General features: G+C 41.1%; 1 protein-coding gene across 1 annotated transcript; it reads left to right on the forward strand.

Annotated features, from left to right (window-relative positions):
- Positions 1 to 2,945: 2,945 nt before the first annotated feature.
- On the forward strand, positions 2,946 to 16,724 carry LOC125760853 (proton-coupled amino acid transporter-like protein CG1139). Its single transcript, XM_049421396.1, has 8 exons — positions 2,946 to 4,204; positions 14,155 to 14,223; positions 14,313 to 14,711; positions 14,790 to 14,958; positions 15,070 to 15,261; positions 15,328 to 15,506; positions 15,577 to 15,752; positions 15,819 to 16,724. Exons 2-8 carry the CDS (start codon positions 14,165 to 14,167, stop codon positions 16,070 to 16,072), a joined length of 1,428 nt encoding a protein of 475 aa, XP_049277353.1. The 5' UTR covers positions 2,946 to 4,204; positions 14,155 to 14,164; the 3' UTR covers positions 16,073 to 16,724.
- The last annotated feature ends 882 nt before the right edge of the window (positions 16,725 to 17,606 follow it).

Genomic DNA, 17,606 nt, shown 5'->3' on the forward strand with positions numbered 1-17,606 from the left:
GTTGAGATTCTCGTAAATCGCCAGATCTAGTCGTCGATCGTGAACCGTCGCCCCCGCCATAGTCAAACGGTTGCGATTTGGTGATTTGAAATTTAAATTTTAAATTGCCACTAAAAGCCACGAGTCACTTGCATACGACTACGGGTGTTCTACAGTGGTGTGTCCGTAGATCGGGCAATATTCCGGTACCGGGGCGAGATTGGATTAGCTCGTAAATGTTGCCATCAAATGGGTGAGGTCTAGTTTTTGTCAGCTACACTAGATAAGACTCCCGTGGATGCGGTTTCCACGAACGCTTAGATTTATTTTCCATGTTAGAAAGTATGAGAATTACCTTTGGACGGGTTCTAGCGAGAAACGGTCTACCTCCAAACATGCAATTAACGACCTTACTATACTATTTTGCACATCAAGCAAACTTGCACGCTAGTATCAGCAGCATCAGCAAATACGGCTACATCCATTCGCTTATAGCTTCTCTAGTCAGCAGGTGGTCCACAGCATGCGATGCGAGTGGTTGTCTATTGTTTCCCGGAGTACAAATGCACACATGTGCATTTCGAATTCCGGGACGGACGGGCGACTAAAACAAGCGCTAAGACCATTGAACAACATCCGGTTGGCGAAGTGCCACGCCGGGCAACATTACTGCTGCTTGAATTGAACCTGATTCCGGTAAAATGCGAAATTGCCCTTGCGTACATTACGCTAACAAGATAAAGGTATTCAAATCTGTAGTTGGAACTGTGCGACTATGAAGATCGAAGCTACCACGGGAACGGGCGAATGTGATCATCGCGAAGGACAAAGCTGGAAGTCAAATCCATTTGTACTTTCAAGGATGTTGTGAGCTGATTTAAAGAAAGACATAAACGACAAGCGAAACAACGATCCAGTGGGTACATGGGAGGTGATCCTGTTCGTTTCCAAAAACATACATATGCTCTCATGTTCACACCAAATGTATATTTAATCAAAATCCCACCAACTGCGTGGTAGGATTGATACGGCCTCAAGATTAGCGCACTTATAGTCAATTGAGAGAAATACTTTCGCCTTTTGAGCTTCGGACTCTGGTTGACTTCGCGGCATTGTGGAGGATATTTTTGGAACACACTTGACAGTTTTATTACGACGATCTTGTTTTTCGGCAATTGAGTAATAATGTTCTCCGTAACCATATGTGTTCGTAATACTTATTTTAAAGTTTGTTTAGCCTTGATTCTCGAGCTAAACCTACAAACGTTCAACAAAGTAAGAAGTAGAAAAGGGACTTGCGTTTGCTTTCCACTTCCTTTCCTATCATTCATTTAGTGCACGTGATTTGGAACCGGTGCTGTAGCTTCCTTACACGTTATTAGTCGTAAAACGAAAATGTTACCTGCTGTCCACGCGGACCGGATATTAATTATCCTCCACCAACTCCATGATGTCATGATCGACAAACGCAATTGCCTCCATTGCCAGCGCCAATGTCCGTAAGTACGCTACGTAATGTGTTGCATGCTATGGTTATAGAAAAGGGGAAGAAGAGAGGATGCCCCATGTAAAATGCAAATTCCAATCACATGGCATGGATTCGTCAAAGCGAGAATTTTATTCATTTTGTCGTTACCCTTGGCCTGCGTACATGGAACACCACGTTGTCCAGGTCGGTACATTGTCTTTGATATTCGGATGTCCTCACCAGCGTTGAAGTGATGCGTGTGGCCTTTATCATCCTACTAATATTACAATTCCACCGAAAGATCTACTCAAGGACAATGAAGATCATCAGCAGATATCCTTGATGTTGAAGGAGGGTAAATTAAATGATTTCATAGTAATATACCGATGTTATCCGAAAAGACCGGTTCCTAGTATTCATCCCTTGAACTTAATTTCGTACTTTCAATCTTCTTCAGATTACCTGTGTAACCAAAATGATCATCTGTCAGATAATGAAGGAGACATATCAAGGGCTTTGTGGCAAGGGGTACAATATGTATAGGTGAAGGTTATAACAATCAAGCGAATTATTCTATCTTTGTTGCATAACATAATTGAATAACTGTTGATTTTATTGATGAGAATGAACTGATGCCACATATATTTTGAGTTGAGACCCTATTGTAAGCGAACTATTTGCAGTGCGTAAATTAAATAAATAAATTATATATTTTTCTTCTTCTGAAATCGATGAAGTAAACGCGGAATACAAATAACTTCCATAACCGTAAACATACTTCTGATGAAAATTGCAATTATGGGTGTTGAGCACTCCTCTTGAAATTTTCCATCAAAATGAACTACTCGAGTGATTATTGATCTGATTGATCTGAACTGTGAAGTGATTTTATCTAAGGTGAAAAACAAGACGGCTTGGCTTTCAGCGTCACTAACCTGCAGAAATCTCGCAAAACAACGCGCTTCATACACATGTCAAGTACACGTTACCTTACAATTGCTTACAACAGCTACTTGATGACCATGCGGACTGATGGACCGCAGTAGGGCCCATATCTTATCACGTTGAGTGGCGTTGAGAAATGGAGACGAAAAGAAAATGAAATGAAGAAAAACAAACCAAGAAACAGAACATTGAACAACATTCTCGGATCCAAATTATCCTCTCCACCTTTTGCCAGTTTACGGTTGCCAGCATCGAAGGTTTCAAGCGGCATGACGCTCTCACCGAAATGGAATGCAATTTTCGCCCATACCAAATTTGCATCTTTTTCGCTAATTTACCACGTGCATGTTTTTTTTTACCTCGTCCATCCACGATAGAGCCTTCAAGTGGAAGTGATCTCTCTTACTCGCTCGTAAGTTTACTCTCATGAGGTCGAGCGTGCTCACCGTCTCTTTTACGCTCCACCGCGGTGGACCAAGAGCAACATTAGTAGTATTGGTACAGGTCGTACGAGATACCGCACAGCAGCAGCAGTAGGAGCAGCAGCAGCATCAGCATCAACCGCGCGGTTTAGTAGCATTCGCTTTTCGGACTTTGCAGGTTTTAGTTGATCGTCTTCCATCGCTCCGATCAGTCGTCGTCAGTGCCGCGTTAGTTGGTTCGTGCTTGCGTTCACAAGTCGAAGACCTCGAGCCATTCTCGCATCTAGCACCGGTGCGTGTGCTTTTGGCATTTTATCCGTCCTTTTCGACTGTGAGAAGGCGATCAGGTGACAAGCATTCTTTCACAAAGCGATCAACATCTTCAAGCGGAGCTTAAAACAGGATACAGTGGCAATACTGCGTGCCTGCTTTGTGGGCGTTCGTGCTCCTGTTTGCCTTGCCAACATTAGCCTGACGGAACGATCGAATTAGACTGCATTTGTGACGGAGCACAACGATTTTTACCCAATTTCGGATCAGTCTCAGCCTGCTGGTGAACTAGCGCTTTAGCGATAGTAAAAACCGACGCTTAAGAAAGCAAACAAACCGATCAACTCGAAAGTGTAAACGGTTGGCGCTTCGTACGGATCAACCGCACAGTGTATCCTGAACGGGGATCTATTTTCGGCTAGCTCGGAACAATTTTAAAGTGATCGTACTTGTTTTTCTGTTGTGTTTAGACTGTTTTTTGGCATACGAGTTTGTGTCACTGTCCGTATCACAGTGCGTCAGTGTCAATGTCGGTGACGATTCAAACGAGGACTATTTCTTGTCACTTGACCAACGCCACCAAAACTACCACCAGCAGCCTCTTTCTCGGCGGCACCAGTCACGCTTCGAACGTGACACAGCTCGTGAGCGCATTTCTAGCAACGATTGTTTAAATCAAATATTTATTCCTCTGCGCTGAGGGGAAAGAGCAAAGAAGCAACAAAAGAAGAAAAAAAAGATCAACCAAACCACGCACCCGGATCCATCTAACAGGCGTCTAATATTTTTTATGAGGAAAAAATACAGGCAAAAAAGTAATTTAAAACATCCGCCAAACGGAAAGCGTAAAGTCGTGCAGTGAAGTGTATCGAATATTTTACCGTATGTGCGAGTGGTAGTGATAGCAATTTTACTACAAAGTAGCAACAGTAGCAGCAGTAGCGAGAGCAGCAGATTGCAAGGCAGCTTTTTTTATTTTAAATTAGTAGTTCAACTTTGCTTTGACACTCGACGACCGCCAAAATTGTTGAGGAGCCTCCAAGCGTGTTGGTGCACCACACTCTCCCTCGACGCATTGTATCATCGCAAGTAACTGAAGCGCAACCAAGAAGACAACCAGGTAAGTCACCACCGGAGACGACAGTGTTCCGCAGCAAAAGAATCGTCGATGGAGCTTCCCTCCAAATGCGACGACGACGACGAGGTTCGTTGATCAAAATCCGTGCCCGTAGGTGTTGATGATGACAATCATGATGTTGATGTGTTGGTTGGTGAATTTACGTCCAACGATAATATTGCAGCAGTTGGCTAGCGACCTCTGTGTTGGGGGTTGGGGATGGTAGCGTCCGATGGTGGATGGATGCGTGTCATTTTATGTAAATGCAATTCAACTTCCGATACTAGAAACCGTATCGTTCGTTTTGTACGGCAACAGTCAATCCGCAGAAAGCTATTACATCAACAATATAAACACCGGTTGCCAGCAGCGGTTGTTCTAGCGCTCTTGTACCGGAGGCATTTGGTGAATTGATACGGGTAGATTGGGGTTAGTTCAGCAAAACCGCATCCGACAATCCGATTGTGACGTTGAAGTGTTAAACATTGTTGTTACACACAGCAGCAACGATAGGAAGTGGTAATGATCGATTTTTTTATCGAACTGAAGCTGATCATTTCCTCATGCAGTTGATAGTGAATTATGGCTTGCAAACTGCAAAAATATTTAGCTTTGTGGAAAAAACAACGCAATCATTATTTTGCAGCTAGTAAAACGTGTGAAGTTGACATATTATTTGCTCACTTTTTTCTACCTACCAAGTTATTCAGGTTCTTTTTTGTTGTTGAAAAATGCCCTCTACGCGAAAAATGCTTTCAATGTGGGAATTATGAAAAAAGTGGTGGAACAAACAAAAAAGTGGAAAAAACAAATGTTAGCTAAACCAATTGCAATGCGGTCGATACGCGTGATAAATCATTCATGTTGCCATCGTTCGGCCATAAACAAACAATTTTATTATACTGTTTTGATCGCGAAAAACTATTCCAAAAATATTCTAACAGAAATGTTTTCCCCCACGCTACCGGTACCATTTTGGGAACTAATGTTATTTATAGACCTTTAACTGCAAAATCTTTACACCATCTTTACTGGCAGTGAGCAACGCGTCGATCACTGCTTCACGCCCAACGTTTGACGCAAATGAGTATTGCAAGAATAACAAATCGCTTCTCGCCAAAAAAGCGAACAGAGCTCGACCTGATACGGGGGAACCCGGTAAACCAACAACGAGTTGGCATTGCTTTAACACCGGACAGAATGCGGGAAATAAAGGGAAATGATCCGCTCGGAAGCAACAAGAAGAATGTTGAAAGATCAGGTAGAGATTTCGGACCAAAACAACCCTTAAAAACAAGTAAAAACAAACCCCACTCTTGCATCAATGACGCTCCACACTTTAAGCGATGGTATTGTTTCCCAAAGTTTCCACCATCCCACCCTGATCCTTCCCGTCTCGTTCGCTGAAGCAACCATACAGCAAAGGTGTCGTGTTTGCGTTGACAGTTAGGAGGAGAGACCTTGTCGAGCGTGATCGCAATACAAATGACAGCCCGAACTACTCTGAGCGCCGAAAGCTTTCGCATCAAGATCGAGGTCGATCGGACGGCACGGCCAACGGCCGGGAATTCCCCCTTTAGCGAATGTCCTGAACAAGAGAGAGGGTACGCGTGATTTGGATCGCTAACAAACCCTCCGATACTCGCGATTGATCATACCAACATTGACGTATTGTTAAAAGGTGACTAAGATCACGTGAAGCATGGTCACGAAAACAGTGAGCACATTTTGGTAATTGTGATTATAATTAAATCCTTTCATTCACTCACACACCGTGCCAGTTGATCTCAGAATAAAAGAAGCGCGTGCCAACGGATAGAAGAGATTCCTACTCGGTACCAAAACACAACAAACCATTATTGGGCAAAGTTCCACCGCGTGTATGATCACATCTTGCCACCAAACAAACAACCGGTTGAAATTCTTTGCGAGTGATTTGCGATAAAGAGAAGTAAACATGTGTTTGGGCGTATGATTGATGATTTGCATGATATGCTGATCGTACATTTCTTCTTTGTAACACAAACACACAGAAAAGTTTGGAGATACTTCAAGGATAATCGACTTCTGTACCAACGCAGAAGAAGTATGAAGTGTGATGCAGTCACTCTTACAAAATCTGGCTTTTGTATGATCTTAAAAATGGTCAAGGTAAGCCCTTCTTGGTGAACGAATATTGGTCTTCATTTGGGCAACTCGACTGTTGTCCATGCCAGTGTCTAAAAGCTCCATATTTTCGGTTCTAACACCCAAGCCCAGAAGTGTCAGTCATTGTATGTAAACCAACATCCACCTACCATACGCGCCTTCCTTTCAGTACCTACCTCGTTCGCAACCAGACGGAAATACCCCGAAGTAAACTCGTTTCCACTAGTATCTCGATCCGCCTCTCGATACGCCTATGGTCTGGGAATTACCGGGGCAAGGTCAAAACAGCTATCCTAGGCTTTGGCGGGTGACCGGCTTTGGCAAGCTTCCCACCGTAGCCACTTACCCTTTTTTGCAACGCAGCGAACCAACGCTAACAAAGCCGACCACGCGACTAATGCCGCTGCGGTAAGACAATCCCTAAAGATATGTGGTGCCAGCGAGTGTGGTGGATTATCACTTTTTTACGAGAAGAAAGTGTGCGGCTCATTTGCAACCTGTATGTACTTTTGGTTGGTTTAAAGTTTGTTTTCGACGCAACTTGTACAATGCCATCTAATTGCGTCAAATATTGAGGAAAACTGATTGTCTACTGTAATGAAATTTCGCGCTACGAAGATGACGTATTTGGAAGGCAATAAAAAGCAAGACATTTACTATAAAATTGTGTCAGATGCTACACCCATAAAATATTCAACCAAGGGTTGTTTTCATCGTAAGGCCAACTGGTGGTATGGTTTAATGGATAAACGCCGTAATTTATTGACCTTTTTACTTTCGATAGTCTTTTTGTAATGTTTAAAAAACCTATCTAAAGTAATAAAAATTACCAAAAAACAGAACTAGCAATGTCATGTTTTTGGAGCGAAGTTTTGTGTTCAAGGAATGAAGGAATATTATACGCCTCCATTAAAGTGTTGCCGATACTGCACAATGCGAAATCGAATCCTTTACGATCCTTTTTGGGCATTGATCTTACTGCTGCTTGGCTTATCGCTACGAAATGAAAGTCCCCGAAAATGTGCCCTCTCCATGTAACGTCTTTTGACTGGGGATGGCTTAAAACCGCGAGCGGCACAATAATTGACAGGGTGTTTGGTGTTTATAACCAGTAAACCCGTTTCGATCGTCTGTGTGGTTGATCATGCTGCAAAACAGCTTATTAGCGTTAATTTCGCCCCGCCTCTACATACCTGGATCGTTTCCTTCGTTTGTCAATAAATGAGATTCGTCCATTTCGATCGGCTGCACGGTTGCGATCGATGAACACTGAACAAATTTTAGGCGTAGATGGGCAGCTACAAGTGAGGGTGCCCATCATCACATTCTGGTATTTGTATTAAGAGCTGCTATGAGGGAACCAGTTTCGAGGGATTTCCACAGATCCATTCTTCTAAGGATTTTCCCGCGAGTGGTCTCTTATTTAGTTAACAATTTTATTATTTTCATAAAATCGTACAACGTGCGTATTTTGAAGATAATAAAAAGTCAATGTTTACTAACTATCTTGACCAGCAAAATGTAGTAACAGCAACTTATTTTTCTCCATTGTTTGGAGATAACAATCTGGTAATGCTTGTCCACTAGTAGTCAACATTAAAAGACAAAAAGGTCAACTTTTATAGACCTTGCGTGTGATGAGTGTTTTGTTGTTGTTTTGAAGATCAGTTCGAGTGCTTCTCTTCATCCAGGAAGTGGAAGCATCCAACCAGTAACGTAGGGTGTTGCAGACGTCGGACCAAACTGGTTGGCCGGTTAACCTTGGGCTTTTGGAAAACATTCCCCTTCGGATGGCGGCCGGATCTTCAGATTGCATGCAAGCGAACCCTGAACGTGATGCTAATATCTTAGAACCTGGGATAGCCTTCACACAGGCACCAACACCAAAAGCATGGCGAAGCGGTGGCGAATGTCATGTCCGAATGTCGAATCTGCGCCATTGGGAGATAAAGCACACACAGCAGACATAATGCTGAAGACATGCACCATGCCATGTTCGTGTGATGCCTTCACACAAGCCAAGCTCATCAATCAGCTCTCCAACTTATGGAAGTGCCTGCAGAGCCAGAGGCGACTCTGTGTGTTGGTACACAAATTAAAAGCACGTGAAGACAGCTTTATATCACCCAAAGAAAGAGGTGTGGTTCTTGTTCTGAAAAACGAAACGAAGGCGAAAAAAGTTTATATTTATCTGTTTTTGATAATGAAATTTATATACTTTCATTATAATAAGTTTTAAGATTTCTTTTTTATTTTACATTAACGATCAACCACAATATTTATTATGCTTTGCGAGAGGTAATATTTTACTTCAACCTTTTCATATGTCGTACTCGTCGGGTACATTCTGTTGTTTGAAAAACCGGCACCAACTTGTTTACACTATCAGGGCACTCGTTGCATTTTGTTCCTTTTTTCAGTAAATAGAAATGTTTGATATCGATTATTTTACAATTTCACATATTCCATACAAACTTTATGCTAAAAATCCACATTCAATATTTTATATTAAGTTTTTTAAATATTTTTTTTCAATTCCACAAAACAAAATTGCTACTGCTGTCGACTTGATAGCTTCTTTCATGATCGGTTCATAATTTCTTACCCTCATTTTTCATCGCAACACCCTCGGGTGGCGCGTGAATGCTGCCAATTTTGTAGTTGATATCTTGATCCACTGACTACCATATTTCCACACTGGTTTCGGCTGCACTCACTGACGCCGGTATGATCGTACGATGCACTTCTTCAGTTTAAGCAGCAAAAAAAAAACTTGCCACAAATCTTACCGTTGATGTTGATTTTCCCACACACAGTGCCACGTTCGGCACACCATGGGACTGCCATCAGAGGTCTGGCATTAAAATGAACTACGAAAACTGCGACGCAAAAAGCAAAACCCTAAAGTATCCTCTCTCCCTCACTGTCTCCTTTTTTTCCCCTCCATAACCGTACCTTCCATCATCCTGAAGCGGGAAAGGAAAGGACGAATGAAAAAAGGAAGAGAAAACAGCGCATCAGCTCAATAAAAATTATTTCCCCGTTTCAGCGAGCCAAACTTTTGTGTAGTGCCATTCACAAAGCCAAATTCTTAGCTGTTTATTATTTGCCAAACATGTTGAATTTTATTGACTTTATTTTAGTTAATTTTCATCATGTTTGGCAAGGCAGGGATTTGAAAGCAGCGATACATTTATTACCACTAGGGGTGAGCGGGAAGATAATCTAGCGACGAAACAGATCATTCGTTAACGATCGTTAGCTCTGCTAAGAAACTGGTCTATAAATGTGCTTTTCTAGCACTTTCCTAGTGCTACTCAAGCGTATGTTGATGGAAATGAGATTCCTTGACTATGAAAATACAGTTTTAATTATAGAATATTTTTAAACAAATTTAATTTAGTTATAGCGACGTGTGTTACAAATTACCCTAACTATCATAGAAGTTTAGTTCTTCAATCTTTGACAAAGGAAATTGTGATGATGTTTTTCTTTTGTTTTTCGGCACTCCATGGCATGTTCTTCCGCTAATAGCGTACCCTGAAGCGATATTACATTTTTTCACAAAACCACACGCACCCGAACTCAAATACACACCCTTACCAAAAACAAAATCTCCCAAAAAAAACATCAACGTCCGTTACGTACGCTTGCGCTGATGATCAGCTGCAGGTGCCTTTTCAATTTGCTCGTTCACGATCGTTTCAATCTGGTTTCAACTGGTTTTTTCAAAGTTGGCTCGCTCGTGAATATTTATGATCATCGCACCACAAACACCCCGTCCTTCTTCGGTCTGCGGCACATAAAGACTTTCGGCAAGCGATTGATCATATCACCAACCGTTTGTGGATAGGGGAGGGAAAATGTTTTTGGCTGGCGAAAGTAATGGCGCAGCACAGGTATTTCCCGGCTGCCAGCAGCTTTTATTTGCGCAATTTTAAGCATCTTTGTGGTGTTTGAAGAATGGTTTGATTTTTTCTTTTTTATTGTGAACAGATATTCTACACTCTTGAAGAAAACGGTGGGTTACTCTTGAATAACACGCCAAAATGTATTGATTCTAGCATCACACCTTTTCGTCAAGCTTTGGCAAACTGAAAAAAAAACAACTGCGCATACGCAATCTGGTACACTTTTTGCTCTCTCGAGTTACCGGATCTGCGTATGCTAATTAGTGACCATTCGCATCGAGCTGCAAAACCGTCCGTTCGTCGTGAGCCTTGAGCTGATTGGCGAGAACTTGCAGATGATTATTAGTCATGAACGGCAATGTAGTAAAGATGCCAGAAGAAAGGGAGCACAGTCGGTACCGAAGGCGTATGACTGAAGGTGGCTCAAATTTGGCGCAAAGCGAAAAAAGTTTATAACGCAACAACTCCTAAACTACAAGAAATTGGTGCAACCGGCGAAGGCTTACGAAGGTGTCGAGTGCAGGCGCCATAAAAAAGGCAAACCAAGTGTTGCTACATTGTTGCATTTTGCGGTCATGATTTTTCGCACTATATAGGTACACTATTTGCTGTAGTAAAGTTATGTCCAAATTTTTTGCAAACAAAAACTGGTAGTGACCTTCAGCTTTGGCAGTAGGTGAAAGTAGCATTTGGTTTTTGTGGATTTGTCATAACAGTTAATTCACGTGATTTTGTTTTCAAATTATTTTTTTTTTACACTTCTCTCTTTTAAAAATCTCAACAAGCAAAAAATGAATTAGCGATTTATCTACTACAAAAAAGTGCCTCACATATCGCTTCTGCTACAATTATTTGTTCACCTTTGTTTGCGTTGATGTGCTATGATATGATGCGCAATGCATGCCTTTATCACGTGCAACAACTGTCCGGGACCAATCCAGTGTTAAGCGTAGATAAACAATCGTTTCAAGCTACCGTATCGGTAAGGCAAATAAAAATGTTCACAGCAAGAGTAATCTCATCGCACGATTGCACCACATTCCGTATGCTAAGCGTGCCATTTCGGAAAGAACAATTTTAATTCATATCTTTACAACAAAACCTATGCGAGTTTGCATATTCGAAGAACGAAATGAAATTTGCATCCTCTTTTGTTCTTGAACCATTTGCATGAGAAAAGTTTGTCCTCTTACGTGCAGTGCAATGCACCATCTCAATCACACCGCAACGGGGGACATTTTTCATGGCCCAATGTCAATGTCACAACGGGCAGCGACAAATGTGAGCGATCGTTACATTACCGGTAGCATTAGATTGCAGTAATTAAGCAAACGAACGTTCTTCCCCGCTTTAAATGGTGTCGTCGCGTGTAGAACGGCACATGTCGTTGCGTATGGGGCAACTTCTGCTGCATTGAATCAGCTGTGCCGAAGCTTCCTGTCCTGTCCCGGTATTTTGTAGTGGAATGCATAATGAAGCGCAGCAGTGCAGTTGGTCGTGATTATTCAATTGTTTAGCAACCGAAAGCGTGGCCAGGGATCGTGCGGCACGATGTCATCTGCCCCAGCGTCTTGCTGTCTAGGAACGGTAGCGAATTGATGGTGGGAGTTCACCACATACCAGCGCCTTGATTGGAGAACCCCTGATAACCTGAATAATGACAGGATGCATCGGTAGAATTATGAGCGATCAGTGCAATTGAGTTAGTCGGAACGTTGCTCTGGTTCGGTTGTCGAAGGTCGGCTAAACGGATAAAACAGCAGTTCCTGCTTGACTGGCACCGGACCGCCACGTGTTCGCCCGATCGTGATCGTATTTCTATCGCACGCATAGGGTGGTCACTTTTATTATCATCGCAAATGAATTGTTCCACCAAGGGTTGGAACCCGTTCTGAGCTAGTAACTGTTTCCTAGACGTTACCTTTTTCGATACAAATTAACTCGAAACAGTCGAACCTGTCCAGGTCTGATGCAGTTCGAACCCATGTTCCGACGTCGAATTATTGCCATTCTAAAACATTGTTCGGTGGAAATCTTTTTGAACCGGTTCTATGCCGGCTTCTAGGCCGATCCGGATCTATCGGAGCAAACCAGATTGGATTAGCGACGTGCGACTATAAATCATTAATCGTGTGCTCTCGATTTCTATGCCTCCGCCCAATCCGGTTAACCTTCAGACGGGGCGACATGTCAATACTAAACTGCTATTTTACTCCGATGAAGATATACACACCAGAATGGCAGGCATTGTTATTATAGTTTTTTGTTTGATTCTCTATTTACCTACTGATAATGCTATTGACCTACGCAGCATCCGTTCGAAAACAGCACCATCATTGATGGCGATGGTCACAAAGCCAAAAATGACAGCTGTATCATTCATACAAGCTTACCAAACAGGGGTAAAATAGATAAAACACGACAGCTATGTATTCACCCCCTCATGGTATCTGGTTTTCAGTGATAACATCTATCACAGAATAACAACAAACAATATAAAAGATGCGAATGTTTGAATATGCCAGCATTTTTAGATTACCGTGATTGTTATCTGTTTTTAGAGACGTAATAAAGTAATACAATCGTTAACTTCATTCTTAACCGCCTTTTCAATTGTAATTTTATTTATCAAACACATAAGCTTTATGAACCATTTTAATTTATGAACCATGAGAAAATTGTACATCTCATATCTTATAATATGGCGTGATAAGGCAATGTGAAGAGGGTAGCTCTTGACAGATTATCGATTAGAATGTTATACTAGGCCAAGCAAATAAATAATAACAAATAATAATCTCATGAAGAAATGATCCAACCATTTCAAATTTAATCTCGTTATGAATGTGATACTTTGTCCTTTGTCGGAAAATTCTTTATTATCTATGCATAGTGAATTTTGTATTTATATTTCATTGGTACGATGTAATATTAAAGATAGGACCCCTTTAACGGAATAAAATTGAGCTTTTTTTACATAATTGGGGCTATCAATTTAAATAAGACATTGAGTGCCATTATTCGTAAGAATTCGTCCGGAAGAATATATTGTACCTTGTTCACTGCTATTGGAAACAAATAATTTATTGTGAGTAAACCATTAATGAGAAATGGTAAAATTGAACAAATAAAAAGTAATGTATTCTACTAAGAAAATGTAATATCGCGCATAAGAAATTTCCTTAAAGAGAAACAGGAGAAATTTGAATATTTTAGTTTTTTTGGCTAATAACGTGAAAGACATTTCTTCAGCTTCAGAGGCTGACAATACGGCCGAAGCCGTAATAATTAATTATAAATAAATAAAAATAAACGTGAAAGACTTCTATGAGAGTGACATTACGAAACCAATAAAAAAACACCTCTGTATATTTCACCACTTATTTCTCAATTTCGATATATTTCACTAACGTCAAACAAGTCCAAAAATAGTTTCCAATTGCATACAATAATAATGGATTTATTTTTCTTCATTCAATTTTTTCCTGAGAGTACTCTTAATTTTTACGTCGAAAGAACAAGTATACACGGCACTCATTTTTTTTTAATCTATTTACTATTGTAATAAATATTGCAAGCCAGCTTTGTACTATGTGCTACTTAGACTACAAACAATAATATGTACAATATTTGCCATGCACCTTAGCAAGGTGTTAAAACCACAATGCTTCAGGTCCAAATTTCTCAGAGTTTATTTTTGTTATTAGTAAGAAACACAGCTTATTTGTGGAGATAAAAATTCCGTCTTTTGTCAAATATCCCATCGTTTTGCCAGTGCAATTCATCAGCATTCCCCTCATTCATTAGTTCCAACCCGACCCCGATAATAAGCGATAATCAGCCTTCACCAACGATGCTAATTAGGTTCTGCTCTTGTTGCATTTATTTTTGCAGCCCTTTAACGATGACGGTTGATAAAGGCCACACCAATACCGCGTTCGTCGGTGACGAAGCAATCAATGGGTATGTGTTGCACAATCGGTCAAAGGTGATCGTAGTTTGGTACTGACAAAACGTGTTCCTTTGTTCTTTGTGGCCCGCTTGTTTTGCAGTAAGAAACCAACCCAGGCGAAGACTATCGATCCCAACATGTACACGTTGGAGATCCAGGAGAAGAAACCCGGACTAGAGACGGAGTATGATCCGTACCAGCATCGACACGTTGAGCATCCGACGACAAACAATGAGACGCTGATTCATCTGCTGAAGGGTTCGCTCGGTACTGGCATCCTTGCCATGCCGAACGCCTTCCATCATGCCGGCTGGACAGTTGGTGTGGTCGGTACGTTGCTGATTGGGTTACTCTGTACCTACTGTATACACTTGCTGATTAAAGCGGAGCACGAGTTGTGCAAGCGGAAACGAGTACCGAGCCTGAACTATCCGGCCGTTACCCAAACTGCACTACTCGAAGGACCGGAAGCGCTAAAACCTTTATCCAAAGTTATCATGTAAGTTGTAGCGATGTTTTAGCTGAAGTTGCTTTCTACATTTAATAAATTGTTCCCTTTCCACCATCTATCTTGCAGCCACATAGTCAACGTGTTCCTGCTCATCTACCAGCTCGGTACTTGTTGCGTGTACGTTGTGTTTGTGTCGTCTAACATTAAGGCCATTGCTGACTACTACACCGAGACAGACACTGATGTGCGGTTGTACATGCTGATCATTCTCTTACCGCTCATTCTGATCAACTGGGTATGTAACCAGACTGGCAAGAGTCGGCTCTTTTGTTGTACTAAAAGCTGTACTAATTCCATCGTACGTTCGTTCGCCTTTTGACTGTTACCGGTTCTCCCCATTGTGTAGGTTAGGAATCTGAAATTCTTGGCACCATTCTCGACGATAGCTAATTTTGTCACGCTCGTCTCGTTCGGCATCATCCTGTACTACATCTTCCGCGAGCCTATCTCGTTCGAGAATCGCGACAAAGTCGGCACAATGAGCGGTTTCGCGCTCTTCTTCGGCACTGTGCTATTTGCTTTGGAAGCTATCGGTGTGGTAAGTAACCCGCGTGGTGGGCTGTGATGTTCGGCAATATAGTTACACGTGACTTATCGTTTGTAGATACTGCCATTGGAAAATGAGATGAAAACTCCGAAAAAGTTCGGCGGTAACTTCGGTGTGCTGAACAAGGCCATGATCCTGATCGTCACTTTGTACGTTGGTATGGGCTTTTTCGGATATTTGAACTATGGCTCAGCTATAAAGGGATCGATTACGCTAAATCTGCCTGAGGAAGAAATGTAAGTAGTCTGAATCATCATTGTACTTGCGATCAGTAGAATTATTAATGCTTTTGTTTTCATCACACAGTTTGGCACAGTGCGTGAAGGGAATGTTAGCCTTTGCCATCTACATCACCCACGGACTGGCGTGTTACGTCGCGATAGATATTACCTGGAACGACTACTTGAAGAAGAACTTGGGTGATTCTCCACGAAGCGTCTTTTATGAGTACATCGCACGAACTGTGCTAGTGTTAATCACATGTATGTATAAGGATAATTTTAGTACACAACAGATGTACTCATCTAATGCACTTCTTCTAATTACAGTCCTGTTAGCCGTGGCCATTCCCAACCTGGAACTCTTCATTTCCCTGTTCGGAGCCCTGTGCCTTTCGGCCCTGGGCATTGCATTCCCTGCGTTGATTCAAACCTGCACGTACTGGCATCATCGGCAGGGTATGGCGAAGGTGTGGATGGTTGCGAAGAACAGCGTTATTGGTGTGGTAGCCATACTGGGGCTAGTGATCGGAACGTCGACCAGCATGATCGAAATCATTCACACCTTCGGGCACGACGATTGAGGCTTGCGCTGGCTGTGTGCGTTACCAATCAACAAGCAGCAAAAATCAACATCCGCAACTAATATGAAGTATTGATTCGCCATCTTTTCACTCCATCATTACAAATAAGTATTATTCGACACGTAAACAGCGCACCTGGCGACAGAGAGAAAGTGCACTTTTGAGGGAGGACAATGTCTGTGTGTGTGAGGAGAATGTGTGGGAGAGAGAAAGAGACAGGGTGAAACATTTGGAAAGAAAGGGAAGAAGATAATTGATAAAGCCATAACCATTCCTATGCGAAATGCGTTGAGAAGTCAAAGCGTTAGGTGTAGCTGTCGAACTACTACCATGCTGCTCCTGATCTCCTGATCTTGATGTGAAGGGTGATGCCTACCGGCCTGCCCATCCATTCACCGTCAGCTGTTCAATCATTTCTGTCATATGTGCTTTTGTTTTAAGGTGTTCTTGCACATTCATTCGATGTTCCCTATGATCGCAACGATCGCAACTGTGAAGCGGTGGTTAAAGCACATGAAGCCCACCAGGACGAACATATCTATCTTGTAAGACTAGCTAAGCTAAGCGAAATAATGAAACGGAAATTTGAAAAGTTGTGTACATAGCGTAAGTGAAGCTGCAATAAACTAGTATTTTAAAGAAACACAAGAAATTACTATTATGGAGCGATGTATGCTCTTGTTTTATGTTTTTCTTTTTCATCTACAAATCGCATCTCGAAAGCTTATTTGTATATCTTACGTAGTTAATATATAACTTCAACCTCCTAAAAAATTGTGATTACAATCAATTATTTGTGGAGTAAATTTGTGGAGTAAATAATTTGATTACAGAATTTGCACACAATTTTTGCCTTGTTTTTGTAGAATAGTAGCGCATTTTTTTTATCTTATAGCCATGCACAATTCCTATTTGTTTAAATCCATAGTGTCTTCGTAATATGCTGTTAAAATGTTGCCTCAAAGACTTATAATTTCAACAAATACTAGATCTTCGTCATTAACAAACAATTGATCAACACGGAAAATATCGAGTATTGAGTACCGAGTTGAAGAATGAATAAACTAAAAAAATTAAGTAAAACAAAAAAAAAATAGCTGAAACACCTATACGACTATTACTCGCCCTTCGCAATTAATTTAAGGAGCAATAAAAACTACAACACAATTCAAAAAGCAGTCATTATAAAATATGAACAAATTTCTAGTGTAAAATATTGTGTTTTTTGAATACTTAATAATAAGTCAATTTATTTAGTATATTTATGTTTTTTTTTATACCAATCAGGTATCGTTCGTAATTTTGAATCAAATTACAAATCCATTCAAATATTCATGACTTATAGTATTCTGTTAATCGTTAAACAAAATAAATATAATTCATAATTTATAACAAGTAGCAATAAAAACACTTGTTGCAAAATACATTTATGATTAATTACAACGAAATAACAAAGTGGAATAATCATGCAGTTGTATCACTTTAAACAATAAATATACATTACAACAATAAATAATATAATACGGCCAGGCCG

The sequence above is a fragment of the Anopheles funestus genome, chromosome 2RL, assembly GCF_943734845.2.
Source record: "Anopheles funestus chromosome 2RL, idAnoFuneDA-416_04, whole genome shotgun sequence".
NCBI classification, from domain to species: Eukaryota; Metazoa; Arthropoda; class Insecta; order Diptera; family Culicidae; genus Anopheles; species Anopheles funestus.

Coding starts and splice junctions, on each gene's coding strand:
- LOC125760853 (XM_049421396.1), top strand. CDS start 14,165: ATGACGGTTGATAAAGGCCACACCAATACCGCGTTCGTCGGTGACGAA. Junction 14,224..14,312: donor GGTGACGAAGCAATCAATGG/GTATGTGTTGCA, acceptor CTTGTTTTGCAG/TAAGAAACCAACCCAGGCGA. Junction 15,753..15,818: donor TGTGCTAGTGTTAATCACAT/GTATGTATAAGG, acceptor TTCTAATTACAG/TCCTGTTAGCCGTGGCCATT.